The 16825-nt window shown below is 41.0% G+C and overlaps 1 protein-coding gene across 3 annotated transcripts in view; it reads left to right on the forward strand.

Moving 5' to 3' along the window:
• The window catches only part of TPP2 (tripeptidyl peptidase 2), a 69364-nt gene that overhangs the window by 16125 nt on the left and 36414 nt on the right, over positions 1-16825 (forward strand). For all 3 annotated transcript variants that reach the window (XR_006814878.1, XM_045978005.1, XM_045978006.1), the window contains exons 4-10: positions 46-150; positions 2570-2694; positions 7545-7708; positions 10651-10805; positions 11430-11506; positions 13821-13948; positions 16010-16109. Coding sequence is in view for 2 of the 3 variants with exons in the window: in XM_045978005.1 (XP_045833961.1) it covers positions 46-150; positions 2570-2694; positions 7545-7708; positions 10651-10805; positions 11430-11506; positions 13821-13948; positions 16010-16109 (854 nt within the window). In the remaining variant the exon portion in view is untranslated. The remainder of the gene's footprint in view (positions 1-45; positions 151-2569; positions 2695-7544; positions 7709-10650; positions 10806-11429; positions 11507-13820; positions 13949-16009; positions 16110-16825) is intronic.

Raw genomic sequence — 16825 nt, forward strand, 5'->3', positions numbered from 1 at the left:
GATGTTTGTCGTCCTCATTGTAAGGTAATTTTTCTGTCTTTGCAGAAAGAACGGAAGGAAAAAATCTGGGATCCTGTTCACAGGGTGGCCCTTGCAGAAGCCTGTAGAAAACAAGAAGAATTTGATGTTGCCAACAATTGCCCTTCTCAAGTTGGTGCTAGTCGCTTTTATTGAAACATTGCCACAGAACTGTATTATCATAGAGTTCTTAGAGAGTTAACAGACTATGTTTTTTTTCCCAAGTTTTAAATTGTTTAATTTTACTAATTTTTCTTTTATTCTGAAATCAACTTACATAGTTTTCAGAACTTCTCAGTGAACATACATGTATGTGAAAGTGCATAAATGCTGAGTGTGTGTAGTCATGAGTTAGCACAAAGTGAACACTCCCTCCCATACCCCTTCCCAATCATTGCTCTCTGCCTCCCAAAGCGACCAGCATCATGACTTAACACTGTTGAAAGATTTTGCCTATTTGGAATTTGTAGAATGGAATCTCAGTCCTGTGTTGGCGAGATTCATCCGTGTGTGCGTGTTGTAGTTTGTCCACTCTTGTTGCTGTATGATTGCACCACGGTCGATATGTCCATTCTGCAGATCAGCATTTGCCTTGTTTTCAGTTCTTGGCCCTTATGGAAGATGCCATTTTGAACATTCTCATGCATGTTTTTGGTGGGGCACAAAGTGGTAGTACCCATTCCTATTTCTGCGAGAAGTACTATGTGAGCTCCCATTGTTCTACATCCTTAAGTAGCTGCTGCATTTGTTTTTTTACGATTTATATATTTGAGCGACAGAGAGAATGAAGGAATACAAGCAGGGGGAGGGGCAGAGGAAGAGGGACAAGATCTCAGGCAGACTCCCCACTGAGTGCTGAGCCTGACATGGGGCGCGATCCCACAATCCTGAGTCATGACCTGAGCCAAAATCAAGAGTCGGACACTTAACTGAATGAGCCACCCGAGTGCCCTAGCTGTTACATTTTTTTAAATCAGTAAATAAAATGAAGATAATGTCTATTATGAAAATAATTCATGCTTGTTGCAGAAATTTTTGGATCACATGGGCTTACAAAGTAGCAATTGAGAGCCTCCAAAATGCTACCCCCCTCACTGCAGGGATGGTACCAACAACTTGATGTTTATCCTTCTAAATCTTTCTTTTAATGCATGCATATACCTTTTTAAAATCAAAAGTGAAATGGTATTGGTGGTTTTCAACCCTGGCTGCATATTAGAATCACATGAAGAACTTTAAACCGCCATTGCTTATGCCCTAGAGAGAAATTAAATCAAAGCCTTGCAGGAAGGCTGGCATTTTTAAAAGCTCCCAGGAGCTTTAATTAAATGCACAGTTAGGGTTGAGAACTCCTGGCCTGAATAGATCTACATACACATTTAACTTGCATTTATTTATTTATTTTTATTTTTATTTTTTTTAAGATTTTATTTATTAATTTTGACAGAGAGAGAGCACAATTAGGCAGAGAGGCAGGCAGAGAGAGTGAGAGGGAAGCAGGCTCCCTTGAGTGCAGAGAGCCCGACGCGGGACTCGATCCCAGGACCCCGAGATCATGACCTGAGCCGAAGGCAGCGACTTAACCCACTGAGCCACCCAGGCGCCCCTTAACTTGCATTTATTTAATCTGTGTACAGCATCTCTTTAACTGTAATTCATCCTCTTGAGCTGTATTATTTTCTGTTAGATCACTGTTTTCTCCTTCAGCCTCTTACTAGACACGTTGTGTCGTATTTCAGGTGCTATATATACAGCCAGTTTTATAGCAGGAGGGGTCTGGACTTAATTATCCCTTTTATTTCATTTTGTTTACCAAAAATCTCTATTGTCTTTTTTCCTTTAAGGAGGAATGAATGTTGAATAACAAAAATGAAGTGTAATAAGACTTTTGGAACGTGGAAATTAAGTTTTAATTCAATAGGACTGTTCAGGTGAATGTAGAGCAGTCTGATGTAGCATGTAGTTGGGGAAAAACAGGTTGGAGTGTATACAGTCCTCATTGTTTTGAGTCAGAATAGTCAAATAGCAGCTTATCTGTACAAGGTCATGAAGATAGTATGTATTTAACTTATTAGCATATTCTAAAGGGCAGAAGATAATTCACGGTTTCTCTTACTTAGATTCTTAAACAGATTTAAATGGAAACAGTTCTCATAAAAAATCTTAAAGTCAATAAGTAATCTACTTTGTAGTAATTTTAGAGTTATTTTTGGAAATTAGTTATAGATTATAGATACGTGAGTAACACGTCTTGGCCAAATATAAAATCAACGCATAGTACAGTGTCTTTCCCAAAGTGGGTAGAATAAATAAATCAAAGAGAGATTGACTAAAAGTAGTAGTATTCTTAAAATGTTTGATATATTAATTGATATCTGCATCATTAAATTGAACTACAAGTTGCATAGATATAAAAAGAAAACTTTTTACATTTGTCTAGGGTAAAATGGCTTTACTTTTGGTGACACTGTATCTTTCTTTGGTTATATGTTAATAGAACTTTTCAAGAGCACAAAATGTACTAATATTAATATATTTTCTAATTGACTAGGCAAATAAACTAATCAAGGAGGAACTTCAAAGTCAAGTGGAATTGCTAAATTCTTTTGAGAAAAAATATAGTGATCCTGGCCCTGTGTATGACTGCTTGGTGTGGCATGATGGTGAAACCTGGAGGTAAGCTTCATGTATTATATTGATCTTCACTTAAAAAAAATGCTTTTATCTACACTGAAGAACATTAAGCTCTCAGAACTGTTCAGAGAGTAGCTTAAGTGACATTAATATCACCAATCAGAAATATTTGAGAGCCAAATTGGCTTCTGGGTAGTTTTGGATAAACCCTTTGAACTTCTTGGTATCTTAGATAGTAAATCTGACCCTTAAGTGTTTTAAAGAAGCTTGTTGCATTAACAGACAGTAACTTTAACCAAACATTAGCAGGTTGATTATTTGTAGACATAGGAATGTTCCTGATTGGGGCGGGGCAGTTTGGAAAGCAACTGAGAGAAAGTTCTGCAGAGCATCTGCTATTAATGTTTTAAGGACAAAGGAGTACAGTTGAGTGAAGATTCCTCAAATAGAGACCAGGTAGCTAAGCTGAAGTGGGGCAGTAGAACACATTTGTGAAGAGCTTAGTCTCTGGGATGGAATCCTAGCTGTGTGACCCTGAACACTGCCTACCCCTCCAAGCCTGTTCCTCGTTTATTAATTAGAGTAATAGTAGTGCCTCCTTGAGGGTCTTGGGAAAATTAAATCTGATGTGTCTAGACACATAATGCACCTGATAAATGTCAGCTCTTCCCCCCGCTGCTGCCACTGTTACTACTAATAGCGATGGTGTGGACCAGCTTACCTGTCATGTACACCTGTCATGCTCGTTCTCAGTGCATTGTACACAGCAGGCATGTTTCTTGTATTTGGCTAGTAAATGTCTTCTTGCGTTACTGTCTGCGTGAAAGTGGGAGTATGGCCTTAATACAGGTCTTTAGGCATACATATTTTAAAAGGGTTTCCACGATAAATCAGAGACTCCTCCCTGAAACTCGAAATCAACAAGCAGTTTTTTTTGTAGTTGGAGCCTCTGCTCATACACAGAGGATCATTTCCCAAGATGTGGCAAACACAGAACAAGATGTAATGACTTGATTACTTTTCTCAGATCATTTACATTGAAGTGCACCATCCTTTTTTTTTTTTTTTTTTTTTTATTTATTTGATAGAGATCACAAGTAGACAGAGAGGCAGGCAGAGAGAGAGAGAGGGAAGCAGGCTCCCTGCCGAGCAGAGAGCCCGATGCGGGACTCAATCCCAGGACCCCAAGATCATGACCTGAGCCGAAGGCAGCGGCTTAACCCACTGAGCCACCCAGGCACCCTGCAGTGCACCATTCTTAAAGGAGAGCTTTCCTCCCGTGGGTGTGGGTGCTGACCCATCTCTGATAATGGGTATATAACATTTTCAGCTGAATGAGAAATCCCTGTTCCATTCAGAACTGAAAATGTTAATAAGATAATTTGCATATAGCAACATTCTGATCTGTATGATACTAAATATGAATGCATTTTTTTTGCATGTATTCGGGTATTTTTTTTGTATAGATGCAGGTCTGCACATGTCCGTGAACTATTTTTTCTTTAAAAAACTTCGCAGAAAGCTTGGATTATACTCTTATAATATTAAAAAGTGTTCAATCGCTTCTCGGCCTTTTGGCTAAGATCAAGTGTGAAAAGTGTTCAGATGCATGGTTTAGCAAATTTGGTACATCCACCACATGGTGTAAGATGATAGAGTCATTCCCAGTGATAAGCCTTAGGTGAGTTTTAGCGTCGGAGAGGGCGCAGGGTTAAGGTTAAATGTGAGGAGAACACTAGATACTAGATACAAAAATGAGTATAACTGGGCAAATACACCACAAGGGCTTAAAGAGGGACTCTATTATTAGCAGGGATAGGGAAGTGAGGCAATAGGTGGTTTCACTTAGAACGTTTCCTACCTGAGTTGAAAACACTGCCAACTTTGCCCTCAGGGAAAGGAATTTGGGTCAGGATGTCCAGGGTGGCAGTATGTGTTTTCAAGATCTTTAAGACTGTTGACCAAGCAAGGGATACCCTGCAGCAGATTGTCAGCAGTCTTCTAAGACAACTTTTGTAATTTTTGCATTGGAAATGAAACTCGAAATAAAAGCTGAAGTTACTGGGGTAACGATTTAGAAAATGTTATAATCCCTGAAAAATGCAGCAGAATTACACTGTCAGGTGTTACTAGAAATAATTTAACTTTTGTTTGCATGATACTGTATATTGTGTGGGGCTTTGATTCCCCCACCCCATCTCAGAGCCAGAATATTTTTTTTCTTCTTCTTTTTTTTTTAATTTTTATTTTTTTTAATTTCTTTTCAGTGTTCCAGAATTCATTGTTTATGCATCACACCCAGTGCTCTATGCAATATGTGCCCTTCTTAATACCCACCACCAGACTCACCTCCCCTCCAAAACCCTCAACTTGTTTCTCAGAGTCCACAGTCTCTCATGGTTCGTCTCCCCCTCCCATTTCCCCCAACTCCCTTCTCCTCTCCCCATGTCCTCTGTGTTATTCCTTATGCTCCACAAGTAAGTGAAACCATATGATACTTGACTCTCTCTGCTTGACTTATTTCACTCAGCATAATCTCCTCCAGTCCTGTCCATGTTGATACAAAAGTTGGGTATTCATCCTTTCTGATGGAGACATAATACTCCATTGTATATATGGACCACATCTTCCTTATCCATTCGGCCGTCAAAGGGCATCTTGGTTCTTTCCACAGTTTGGCGACTGTGGCCAGTGCTGCTATGAACATTGGGGTACAGATGGCCCTTCTTTTTACTACAACTCGACCATTCTCTTACACCATACACAAAGATAAACTCAGAGCCAGAATATTTTGAGGAGAATCTTGGAGATCCCAAATTACTTAGGGCAAATCTAGGCACTGTCATTGCAGAAATGCCAGCCATTTCTGAGGGGAGGTAAAGTGACGTTAAGTGCCTTGACTTTTGTTTTTACAAAGACTATCTGTCCACCATTAAACCCATATCAGTGCACTTAGCCCGTAACCTGGCATAACCTACTCTTAAGTATTTGTCAGGACATGTAAGGGTCAAACTCACTGTCACTCAATATGGAGCAAACGCTGGTTGCGAAGATAATATTTATAGAGGATTACATGAAGAAGAGGCCATTAACTGGTTTCTTTTCATTGGTTTCGGCTTTGTTATCTCAGATTGCCTTTGAGTTTGATGAAAGCTGTGGATTTTTTCCAATTTTCTGTAATTGGACGAAAAAAATGTATTACAGAGTCTGGGAATTTATAACCCAACCTCCCTGTTTTGTCCCCCCTCACATAGGTACTCAAATCCTACCCGTGAACCTCATTTCCATGTTCCCTTTCTGGTATTGACACTTGTCCTTAAAGTAAGCCAGCCACCTTCCGAAGGTCACGCTCTTGTACCATACGCATACTTGCCCTCTGTGGAGTTACTGAGGGCGTCACTCAATTCTGTGTTGGTGTTTTGATACAGCGCTTGAATGTTGAGTCATTTTACATTGATGGTGGTTACAGGAAACTGATCTTGGAATATGTCCGTGTATTTGCTGTGAGAATGATGTTGATTCCTTCATTGTTTCATCCTTTGGCAAATATTTGTACCTTCTTTGTACCAGGTAGACTGTAGAGAAGCTATTCCATGGACTCTAGACTGTGGAAGCAAGTGTGAGAACATCTGAGCCCATCTCAGAAGCATCAGGAAAGATTTCGTTGAAGGATCAGCTCAAGCAGCAGAGAGGGTGGGGACAGGGTTTAGGGTCGAGGAGAACGTCAAGAGGATGTTGGAGAGACTGCCAGGAATTTCAAGTATCTGATGGGCTGGATGAGAGAAATCAAGGACCTCAGAGATGACTGCCAGGATGGATACTGGCCCATTTATTGCTTTCAGGAACAGAAGCGCTGCTCTGTCTAGCAGATGTGGAGATCTGGTGGAATACATCTTAACCTTTAATCTCAGTCCTAGTTCCATCTGATACGCTACGCGTTTTCTGTTTGTCTCATTTTCCCCATTAGTGGTCGGTCTCCTATATTTTCCTATATTGTATGTCTTTTTTTGAAATGCCGTGAATCATTTTAGCCCCAAATTGATTAGGGTATAATCAAATGAACAGTCTCAGAGATCCTTCTGTCCCAACTGTCATAGTTTGTCAATGAGATGGCATTTATAAGACCTGTTCTCTCCATTCTAGTGGGCTTCCGTTAACTCACTGGAGCGATTGGGATGGACTTCTACTGGTTCAAGAAGTTTTTCTTATCTAGCAAATCTGCACAAAGACCCAACAGCTAAAAACATAATGTCGACCTTTAAGTGATGTGCATTCCATTTATGATTTTTATTTTAGATTTATTTAGCTTTAATCAGATACTTCGTAGTATTTGGAATATATATTTTAAAAATTATAGCAGTAATAACAAGGCGAAAGAATAAACAGGAGGATAACCATAAAACTATGTAGAAAGTACTTTTGTAAACAATGTTTGCCTGAGGCTTTTACAACAGTGGGAGTGAGACACTGTCTAGTTCATCTAGTTTCAAGGAGGCTGCACACACTGTTGGGTTCATGAAACCAGTTTTAAAAGAAGCAGAAAGGAGTAGGGCCTAGGCTGTGTGTCATAATCATCCTGAATTAGTCTAAAGCTGGAAGCTAAGCTTTGGTCTAATTTCTTAAGCGGCTAGATGGTCTTCTGCCTGGAGTTTTGTGGTGGACCGTGTTCCTAAAGTCCTTTATACATGCCTTCATTTAAAGGTTGGTCCTTTAAGCTTCTTTCCTAATCTTTACTGGTGACTCTGAAACAGAGGACTCTAAACCCGGCAGTTACTGTGTTTGTGGTGACAAGATAAACAAGGCGGTAAGAAAGTACCTGATAAACCATACAATGTTATTTTTAGAAAGCCAAAGAAAATAGATAAATTTCACTATCTGTTCTCAATTTACAGAGCCTGCATTGATTCAAATGAAGATGGGGATTTGAGTAAATCTACGGTATTAAGGAACTACAAAGAGGCCCAAGAATATGGTTCCTTTGGCACAGCTGAGATGTTAAATTACTCTGTTAATATATATGATGATGGAAACCTGCTCTCCATTGTGACCAGTGGAGGTATTCTGTTTCAGATTTACTAGTTACTGACATGGTAAGGTGTTGCTACTATAGCCATAAAGTACCCTTGTAAAGAATTTAACTCAGCAATTCTATCTAAAGAACTAGGTGTGAGATAATAAATGGGATTTGATCCCCTTCGTAAGGTATTGTTTTCTTTAAAGTCAAAACCATGTAGGATCCATTCCAAGAGTACAAGCATGGTCCAGCCACCAAAAAGAAAAATCAATATAGGTGGCTTAGTGGGTTAAGCCTCTGCCTTCGGCTCAGGTCATGATCTCGGAGTCCTGGGATTGAGCCCCTAATTGGGCTCTCTGCTCAACGGGGAGCCTGCTTCCCCCCACCCCCAGCTCTCTCTATTTGTGATCTCTGTCAAGGAAATAAAAAAATTTTTTTTAAAATCAGTATAATTCATTTTATGAAAATTCCTTTGGAAGGAATTTTACTTCCACATACTACCTCTTAAGCAGTTCACCTCCAAATACAAAGTCAGGTAAAAAGCTCCTCATGTGGCATTCAGTGTCATTTCAAAGAAGTTGGGAACCATCCAAATATCCATTAACCAAAAAACAGGCTAAATTAAAACTGTGTAGTATTCATTGTGGAATATTATATAGCAAACAAAATGAATAAATCTACATATACCTATATTTATAAATCTCAAATACAAAATTTTAGTGAAACGTACATTGATAAAACATTTGTGTAAAATTGTAAAACATGCTAAATTATACTGTACGGTACTCATGGATGCGTGTGTTTGCGTGCTAAAGAATATAGATGGAAGGAATACACACACCAGCTTCCCGAGAGTGGTTACTTCTGGGGGGGGAAGCAAGGATGGCTTTAACTCTTATCACTCCCTGTCCCAGTATTACTGAGTTATGATTGCGTACAATAAACTGCATGTATATACACACGATTTGATAAGTTCTGATAGATGTGTACGCCCAGGAAACCATTATCGCAGTCAAGATAACGAACATACCCTTCACCCCTAGAAGTCTGCTTGTCTTCCTTTCTCATCCAGCCCTGTCCGCACCTGCAGCCACAGGTAGCTCCTGAACTGCTTTCTGTCAGTCTAGGTTCTGCATTTTCTGGAATTTTGTATAAGTAGAATAGTTATGGTATGAAATTCATCCCTATTACGGTTATATATTTCTTGTCCCTTATTGCTGGGTCGTATTTCACTGTGTGGCTGCACCAGGGTTTATTTACCCACTCGCCTGTCAGTGGACATTTGCACTGTTCCAACATTTGGGTCCAAGTCTCTGAGCGCAAGTATGTTTTTGTTTAATTTGGACTGGTATCTAGGAGAACTGGCTGGACGTGGTAGGTACGTATTTAACCTTTTAAGAAGCAGAGTGGCTGCACCCTTTTACACGCCACCAGCCGACTGTGAGCACTCCAGAGCCCCGCATTTCGCCCCTCGGACTGGTAGCTGGTGGTGGCAAGTAGTTTGGGGGATGGCGATGACATTAAAATCCAGCTTCCCTATTTTTCGTTGGAAAAAATAAGAAAGGAAGAATCGGCAGCACTGGGTCCATATTCTTACGTGACAGCAGTTGTCTAGAGCATGGGACTCTGAGCGTGGCAGCAGACAGGGTCCTGCGCTCCCCTTTCTTCTGGAGCTACGACGACTCTCCTGTCACCCAGACATTAGGGCCCCGTGCCGGTAGGTGTTGACCGTTTATCTGACAGTAGTGGGAGATTTCTGTCCACCCTGACTTTTAAAAAACTTCTTCACTTAAAAAAAGAAACCCTGGCTGTTTTGTTTTGCTTTTGCTTTATTGACGATATGACATACTATAGAAAAGTATGCAAATCACAAATTGTATACGCATTGAATTCTCACAACATGGATACTTTTGTATAACCAAGAGATAAAACATTGTCAAAGCCCCATCTTGCCTCTCCCTGAACACATCTACCCTCAGTCCTCCCAGAGTTAATTATGGCCCTGATTTCTGTGACTGCATTAGTTTGAACCACCCAATAATAATGCTGTTTTTATAGGTCAGAAATGATTAAATAGGGGCACTTCCACATAGTTCAACCCAAGGTGACGTGTTTCCATTTATGTACATGGGGTTATAGATAATCCTTCTGTTTGTGAATTCTTTAGATCAACCTTATTTTTATGTGCATCCATAATGTTTAGAAGTAGTTCCTGTTTATTGTTGTATCATATTAATCCACAGATGCACCATATGCCCATTTACTATTGATGGAACTTGGGGTTGTTCCAAGTTTTGAACTCTGCAAGCGATGGCTGCTGTGAATGTTTTTGCACGTATCTTTTAGCGGACATGTGCGCTCTTCTCTGCTGGGTGTAAGGCCAGGAGTGGAATTGCTGGGTCGTAGGGTACACCTGTGTTCAGCTTTCCACAGTGCCGGTCTCTACGGCCCCAGTGTAGGAGTGTGTGCACGCCCTCCTGCGCAGCTGCCGTTGTCGGCCAGAAAGGCGCAGCCGTTCTGAAAGTACGCTGAGCTGTCTCACCGTGGCTTTGATTTGCCGTCCCCAGATGACTAATGAAGTTGAACATCTTTTCATAAGTTTATTTGCTATTTGGTTATCCCCTTCTGTGAAATGCTTTTTAGTGTTTTACCCACTTTTCTTCTGGGTTCTCGCTCTTGGAGTGGGAAGCGCATATTCTGGAGATAAGCTCTTTGTCAGTTGTGTGTGTTGCAGATACTCTTGCCTCTGTAACTTGCATTGTGCTTTCAATGAACACAGCAGAGTCCGAGGTAGCAGGATAGTGTATGTAGCTCAGAAAGTTTCATTTTTTGTGTGAATCATTGATGAGACTTACTAATACACAGGGTTAAAGTAAGGGAGTATTTTTATTAGATTATTTTTGTCATGCTTAATAATATCTAAATTAAATGATTAAAACTTTGTCTGAAAATATGTTGTCGTGTTTCCCTCTTTTTGCCTCTAGGAGCTCATGGAACCCATGTAGCTAGTATAGCTGCTGGGCATTTTCCAGAAGAACCTGAACGGAATGGTGTGGCTCCTGGTGCTCAAATTCTTTCCATCAAGATTGGTGATACCCGACTGAGCACAATGGAAACAGGCACGGGCCTTATACGCGCTGTGAGTGTTCGGGACGTGTTGATTTAGAAGATAAATGATGGGTAACTGTGGATAGTTCTAGGTTTACAAAGTGTTCTTGACTTTACTAAGAAAATATTGGACGGTATTTCGTATCCTGAGCTTTGTTTTAGGAAGCAAAACTCTTACTGCAGTTTTAAATTATTTTTATTAAAAATTATTAAGATGTAATTTTTAAGAAAATATGGAAATATTATGTTATACTTCTCATTTCTGTTAAGCCCCCTGGCACACTATTTTGAGATACTTTTAAAAACCCCAAACCGACCTTTTAGCCAGCTTATTTCATCAGTCTAAGAAGAATTTAACTTATAGTCTGCATTTCATTTTAATGTAGGAATTAGATTTTACTTTAATTTCAGTGATTTTAGAATTTAGTAAGAACCATTCCATTCTGCACGTGCTATTTGTGTTTTTTAATTGACTACTTATTATACTCTGTGTCTCTTTTTTTTAAGTTTTCCAATTTAAAAGTTGAAAGTAACATTACATTTGGATTTGAAATAGAAGATGATTGGTTAAGAAACTGGGTTTCCATGCCTTTATTTTACTGGCCAGTCTTTCTGTAAACTGCTGCCTAAACTAGACTCTTCATCTTTTTGATAGATGATAGAAGTCATAAATCATAAGTGTGATCTTGTCAACTACAGCTATGGAGAAGCAACTCACTGGCCAAATTCTGGGTGAGTGTTCCCGGGTACTTAGCTGATGGCGAGCACTGAGTGTGTTTATAACTGGATTGTACACCACAACTGAAAACGAGCGGTGCCACGCTTAGATGACAGTGTGTATCTCGTGGACTTCCAGCCCCCGTTCCCACCACCTGTCTGTGATGTCGTGATTCCCTCATAGCCAGGAAGACTCGCTGGCCCTTCCCTCATTACAGGTCCTTGTTTACAAGCGGCCTGAACTCCGGCCGGTGCACCGACCTTACAGAGCGCTAGACTTGCGGCAGCTGACCTCTGCGGTGATCCCACCCGGCCTCCTGAACTTACTGTTAGCTGCAGACGCACACTCAAGCTGCACTCTAAGTTCGTGAGCGGGAATCTCAGATACGCACTCAGCATTGCTTTCCGTTATCTACATTTGCTCTTCCACTCCTGTATGGCCATTTACGCCACCGTTTCTCCTCGAAGACCTTCCGCGACTTCTCCTTTTCTTCCCTCAGCTGGTGTTCTCACCTCTTCCTTTCCAGAGAAGATAAAAGCCCTCATAGGGGGCTCCTGACCTTCCTACAATCTACTCTGACCCCTTCTCTGCCTTCCCTTCTTGTGTAATAAAGGAAGTATTGGAGGGTGGGGTGTCTGGGTGGCCCTGCTAGTTAAGTGTCCGACACTTGGTTTCATCTCAGGTCACGATCTCAGGGTCATGGGATGGAGCCCCGCGTTGGGCTCTGCACTCAGCACAGAGTCTGCTTGAGATTCTCTGCCTCTTTCTCTCCCTCCCCTTCTACCAACCTGCCCATCCCTAACCCCCCATCCCGCACTCAAACACGCACATGCACACACACTCTCTCTCTCTCTCTCAAATAAATGGATAAAATCTTCAAAAATTAAAAAAAAAAAATAAGTGAAGTGCTCAAGGTTAAAATCCTTCATGCACTGGTTATCTAGTTTGCCATTTCCTGTCCTTAAAAACTGCTCCCAGACAGACAGAGCGCTTCCTTTCACAGCGCTTTCCCTTGTTTTCCCAGCGAGCGTGGTTGGTTGGCGTCGTCACCGTTTCCGGGGCTCCTTGGTGCATTTTGATGTGTGTCACACGACTCCCTGCCTGTCTGTGTCATGGTGTCCTCCTGCTGCTAAATTCCGGGGCTCAGCCTTGAAATCATGTTACTTCACCTTTTTTTTCTTCATAATAATAACTGAAATTACTTCATTTAGTGTGTTTACTTAGTAGTGACTCCCACCTCTCCCGCATTCGCACCCGGCCACCCATATCTACTTGGCACCCAGTTTCTGAAGCTCTTTAATAAAGCCCTGCCGAAACGGAAATTTTACCAAGCCAGGCCCTATAGTTTGCTGTTTTCAAATAACTAAGTTTTCTCAGATGACTGGTACTAGGTTTCTTGTGACACATCGCTCCCTTGCCCTTTTGGCTATAACCCTGTCGTCGTCACTCATTTCTTTCGTGAATGTAATCTTGCCCTCTTCTCTTGCTTCAGTACCTTTTTTACCTAGGTGTGTTTCTTTCTCTCTTCCTTTGACGTTCATCCTTTTAAGGTCATCTTTCCCTAATATTTTTCCCTTCACACTCAGGATTGGGGTGTTCCTGACCATGTGCCTTTTTTCTATTGACTGCATTTTCTCGATGGTCTAACTTCATCTCCTTTATTTAATACCAGTACCTTTCTTGTTTGCTGTCAACTTCTAACCAGAGTCTGTATTTTAAATCCTACTCTGGAGTTCTTCCTGTTGCCTTAGTTCCCCTTCCCCTTTGCCACTGATCATAAATATATGTAGGAATTCCTCTGCAGAGTCATTTCTAAATACATGGTATTAAGGGGAGGGTGCAAGTCAAACTGTCTGTTCCCCTTTAATCTCATCAGCCCCTGCTGTTATTTCAGTATTCGCTTTGGGTCCTTTGTGGTTTCTTTTGCCTTCATACATTCCATATGGAATCTAGCATTCTTCCCACATTGACCTCGGTCTCATGACTCCTTCCTGACACGAAAACCCAGCTGAGGTGTGTCTCTTGGCTTGGCTGTGTCGTGTTCCACCAATGGTGGACGTGCCGAAGTGTACTCAGCCGCACGTTCGAACAGTAATTTATTATACACACTGGGCTGGGAATAAGGTGGAGCATTTACAGCCTGTGAATGTCCCCTGCTTCTGATGCACACCTCTTACTGGTAGCCACTGTTTCCGTTCTTCTGCGTAGAACCCACAGTTTCATTTGGTCTTTATGAAAGCCATATTTGAAAATCTCTTCACAGTGTAATCGTATTTTGAAAACATGGCACTGTGTTCTGTGTTCAAAGAACTTCTCTCTGCCTTTCAGGAGAATTTGTGAAGTAATCAGTGAAGCCGTGTGGAAGCATAACATCGTTTACGTCTCAAGTGCGGGGAACAACGGTCCCTGCCTTTCCACAGTCGGCTGCCCGGGTGGGACGACGCCCAGTGTCATAGGTTCGTGTCCTGCTCTAGAAGTGACTGAAAACAAGCCGACAAGAGCTCCATGCATCTGATGTTAATTGTATCTCTACTGTATGCAAGCCCCTGTGAACCCGAGTGTGTGTGCCCTCAGGCGAAGCCTGGTGGAGAGCTGCCGGCCTGAAGTGGACTGGGGGAAGGGGTGTAAGGCAGGGCCAGGGCCAGTCTGCGTTTGCAGAAGCGCAGTTACTTCTGATTCAAGGATCCAGGCAAGGCTTTCTGAAAGAAGCGTGCCAGTGAGGATTGAGGTAGCTAGAAATGAACAAGGAAGAAGGAGTTTTCCAGACCAAGTGAACAACGTAAACACAGATCCTTGCCTCACTTTTTATTTATAGTATATGACTATTTATTTATAATATAGTTTCCTCCTTTAATTTCTCTTGGGACATACAGAGAGAGTCAGATGTCAAGGAAGGGAGCTTTACTAATGAGAAGAAAAGCAGTTGAAACACATTTACTCTGTGAACGTGGCTTCTCTTCCACTGTTTGGTCTGGAGGTTGAGATACTGTATTGTCTGTTTCACGGTACTCAGTGGGGAAGGAGCCCGGCAACAAGAGTGAAGGGAAATCAGAACGAGCTGCGTACGTAATATGAAAATGGTAAAATTAGCTGTAGCTGCCAGCTTGTGCTAAAACACCCACAAACATAACACCCAGCCCTGTTTTTTTAATATGAGGCATGAATGAGGAGGGTAATGAACTGAGAGAACAAATAGTAATGGATGATGCATAGCGTTTTTGCCTTTATTTTTAAGTTTGAGAGCAAGGTAAGGCTAAAACCTCTTACCATTTGTAACTGGATGCATGACAGGAAATGCTGTTTGGTCCCAAATAATTTTTCTGGTGTGTTCATCAATAACTGCTTGAATGTGTACATATTATCGTAATTATTAAAGGCATATAGATATTGTAGCTGTTACAGATACGTAGTAACATTTGGGTATCCAAGTTTAGAAAACTGGTCCTTTAAGAAATTTAAGTAACAGTGAGCTTAGCTTATAGGGCATACTTTTATTTATAGCTTCTGAATCTCAAGCAAGGTGTAGCTTGCTTTGTGTGATTTAAAACCTCCTGCTGAAGTGATCCTGTTAAATCGTGTGTTGAGACAACAGTGCCTACCAGTAATCTGTCCTTTGTATTTCAGTTCTCTAGATACTTTAAATACACAAATTAAAATGAAACAAAGTAGGACAGAAAGGTACCTGAAGATCAAAATCTACCCCTCTGCCACAGTCCTCAGTATTTTGGCATTTTCTTATCTCCAGACTCACTGAAAAAATGGAAACTACCTTGTACAAAATGATTACAGTTTAATATGGCAGCACTGTTCACCCGAATTCTCGGAGTTCATGTATTTTCTCCGGTCTTCTATTGTGCGTGTGTGTGTGTTGTCAAGAATTAGGAGCCGGCGGACCTGGATTCTAAGTCTTCTCTCTGCCAGTCACTGTGTACTTAGTACCTTTTTTCAGCCCTTTCTGGGCCCTGTTTCCAGATTTCTAGAATGAAGAAACTGAGTTTGATCCCTGTAAGTCTGTGAATTTAGAGCCTTTTTGGCTGGTCTGCCTTTACATATTTATTGGAAAGACTGCGGTATGTTAAACGTCTTTGCTCTTTGCTTGTTTTTACAGCTATTTCAGGCAAGAGGGATACTGCCTACTGTATGGGTAGAATTTTGGATACAGTGGTATTTAAGAATGAAGGCAAACCAATTCCCTTATTTTCCTAAAGTTATACTTTATAGTTTAAAACACATTTCCTTTTCTTTTACACACACAGTTTTAGGTATGTTTTTATATTTAATCTATATGATAATCCTGGTAGATATTTTTATATTCAAAACCAAAGTACCTAGTTTAATGTCTGGTACATGGTAAACTTTCCTTGCTTATTAAATTTTCTTTCTTTCCATTTATGAACAAGGACTGTAGTACCGGGTGATTGAGTGATTTGGCTACGGTCACATAGCTGAGTGAACAGTGAATTTAGAAATAGAATCTAATTTTATTTCTTTTGTTCATGATGAAATTCATCCCACAGGTGTTGGTGCGTATGTTTCTCCCGATATGATGGTTGCTGAGTATTCTCTGAGAGAGAAATTACCGGCAAATCAGTACACATGGTCTTCAAGGGGCCCCAGGTAGGTTGAGAGTAGTACGTGGGTCTTTTGCAGCTCGTGGTGGGGAGGGACAAAGTTTTGGTAACTTTACCAGGTACTTTTTGTTTTTGTTTTTAAAGATTTTATTTATTTATTTGACAGACAGATCATAAGTAGGCAGAGAGGCAGGCAGAGAGAGAGGAGGAAGCAGGCTCCCTGCAGAGCAGAAGACCCTGGGATCATGACCTGAGCTGAAGGCAGAGGCTTTAACCCACTGAGCAACCCAGGCGCCCCTACTTTTTGGTTTTTACTTTTCAACATTTTCATTTTGAACAATCTAGTTTCAGGGAAATGTAATTAAAGAAATAAATTAGATATTTTATTGTTAGGGGTATGACATAACTGTTCTGAGTATAAGGTTAGAAAAATCGGGACACCTGGGTGGTCCAGTTGGTTGAGTGTGTGTCTTTGGTTTAGGTCACAATCTCCAGACCCTGGGATCCATCCCCATATCGGGCTCCCTGCTCAGCAGGGAGTCTGCTTCTCCCTCTCTCCCTCTGCCTGCCACTATCCCTGCCTGTGTTTGCTCTCTCTCTCTGTCACATAAACAAATAAAATCTTTAAAAAGGGTGGGGGGGGTAGAGAAATTGGTTGGAAGCAGGTCAAATATGATAATGCCAAACTTAATCCTCTGAGTTATAGTAGTCCCTACTCTTTCCTAGATAATTTCCTAAAAAATAAATTTACTTCAGTAGTTT

This window comes from Meles meles, chromosome 14 (genome assembly GCF_922984935.1).
Source record: "Meles meles chromosome 14, mMelMel3.1 paternal haplotype, whole genome shotgun sequence".
NCBI lineage: Eukaryota > Metazoa > Chordata > Mammalia > Carnivora > Mustelidae > Meles > Meles meles.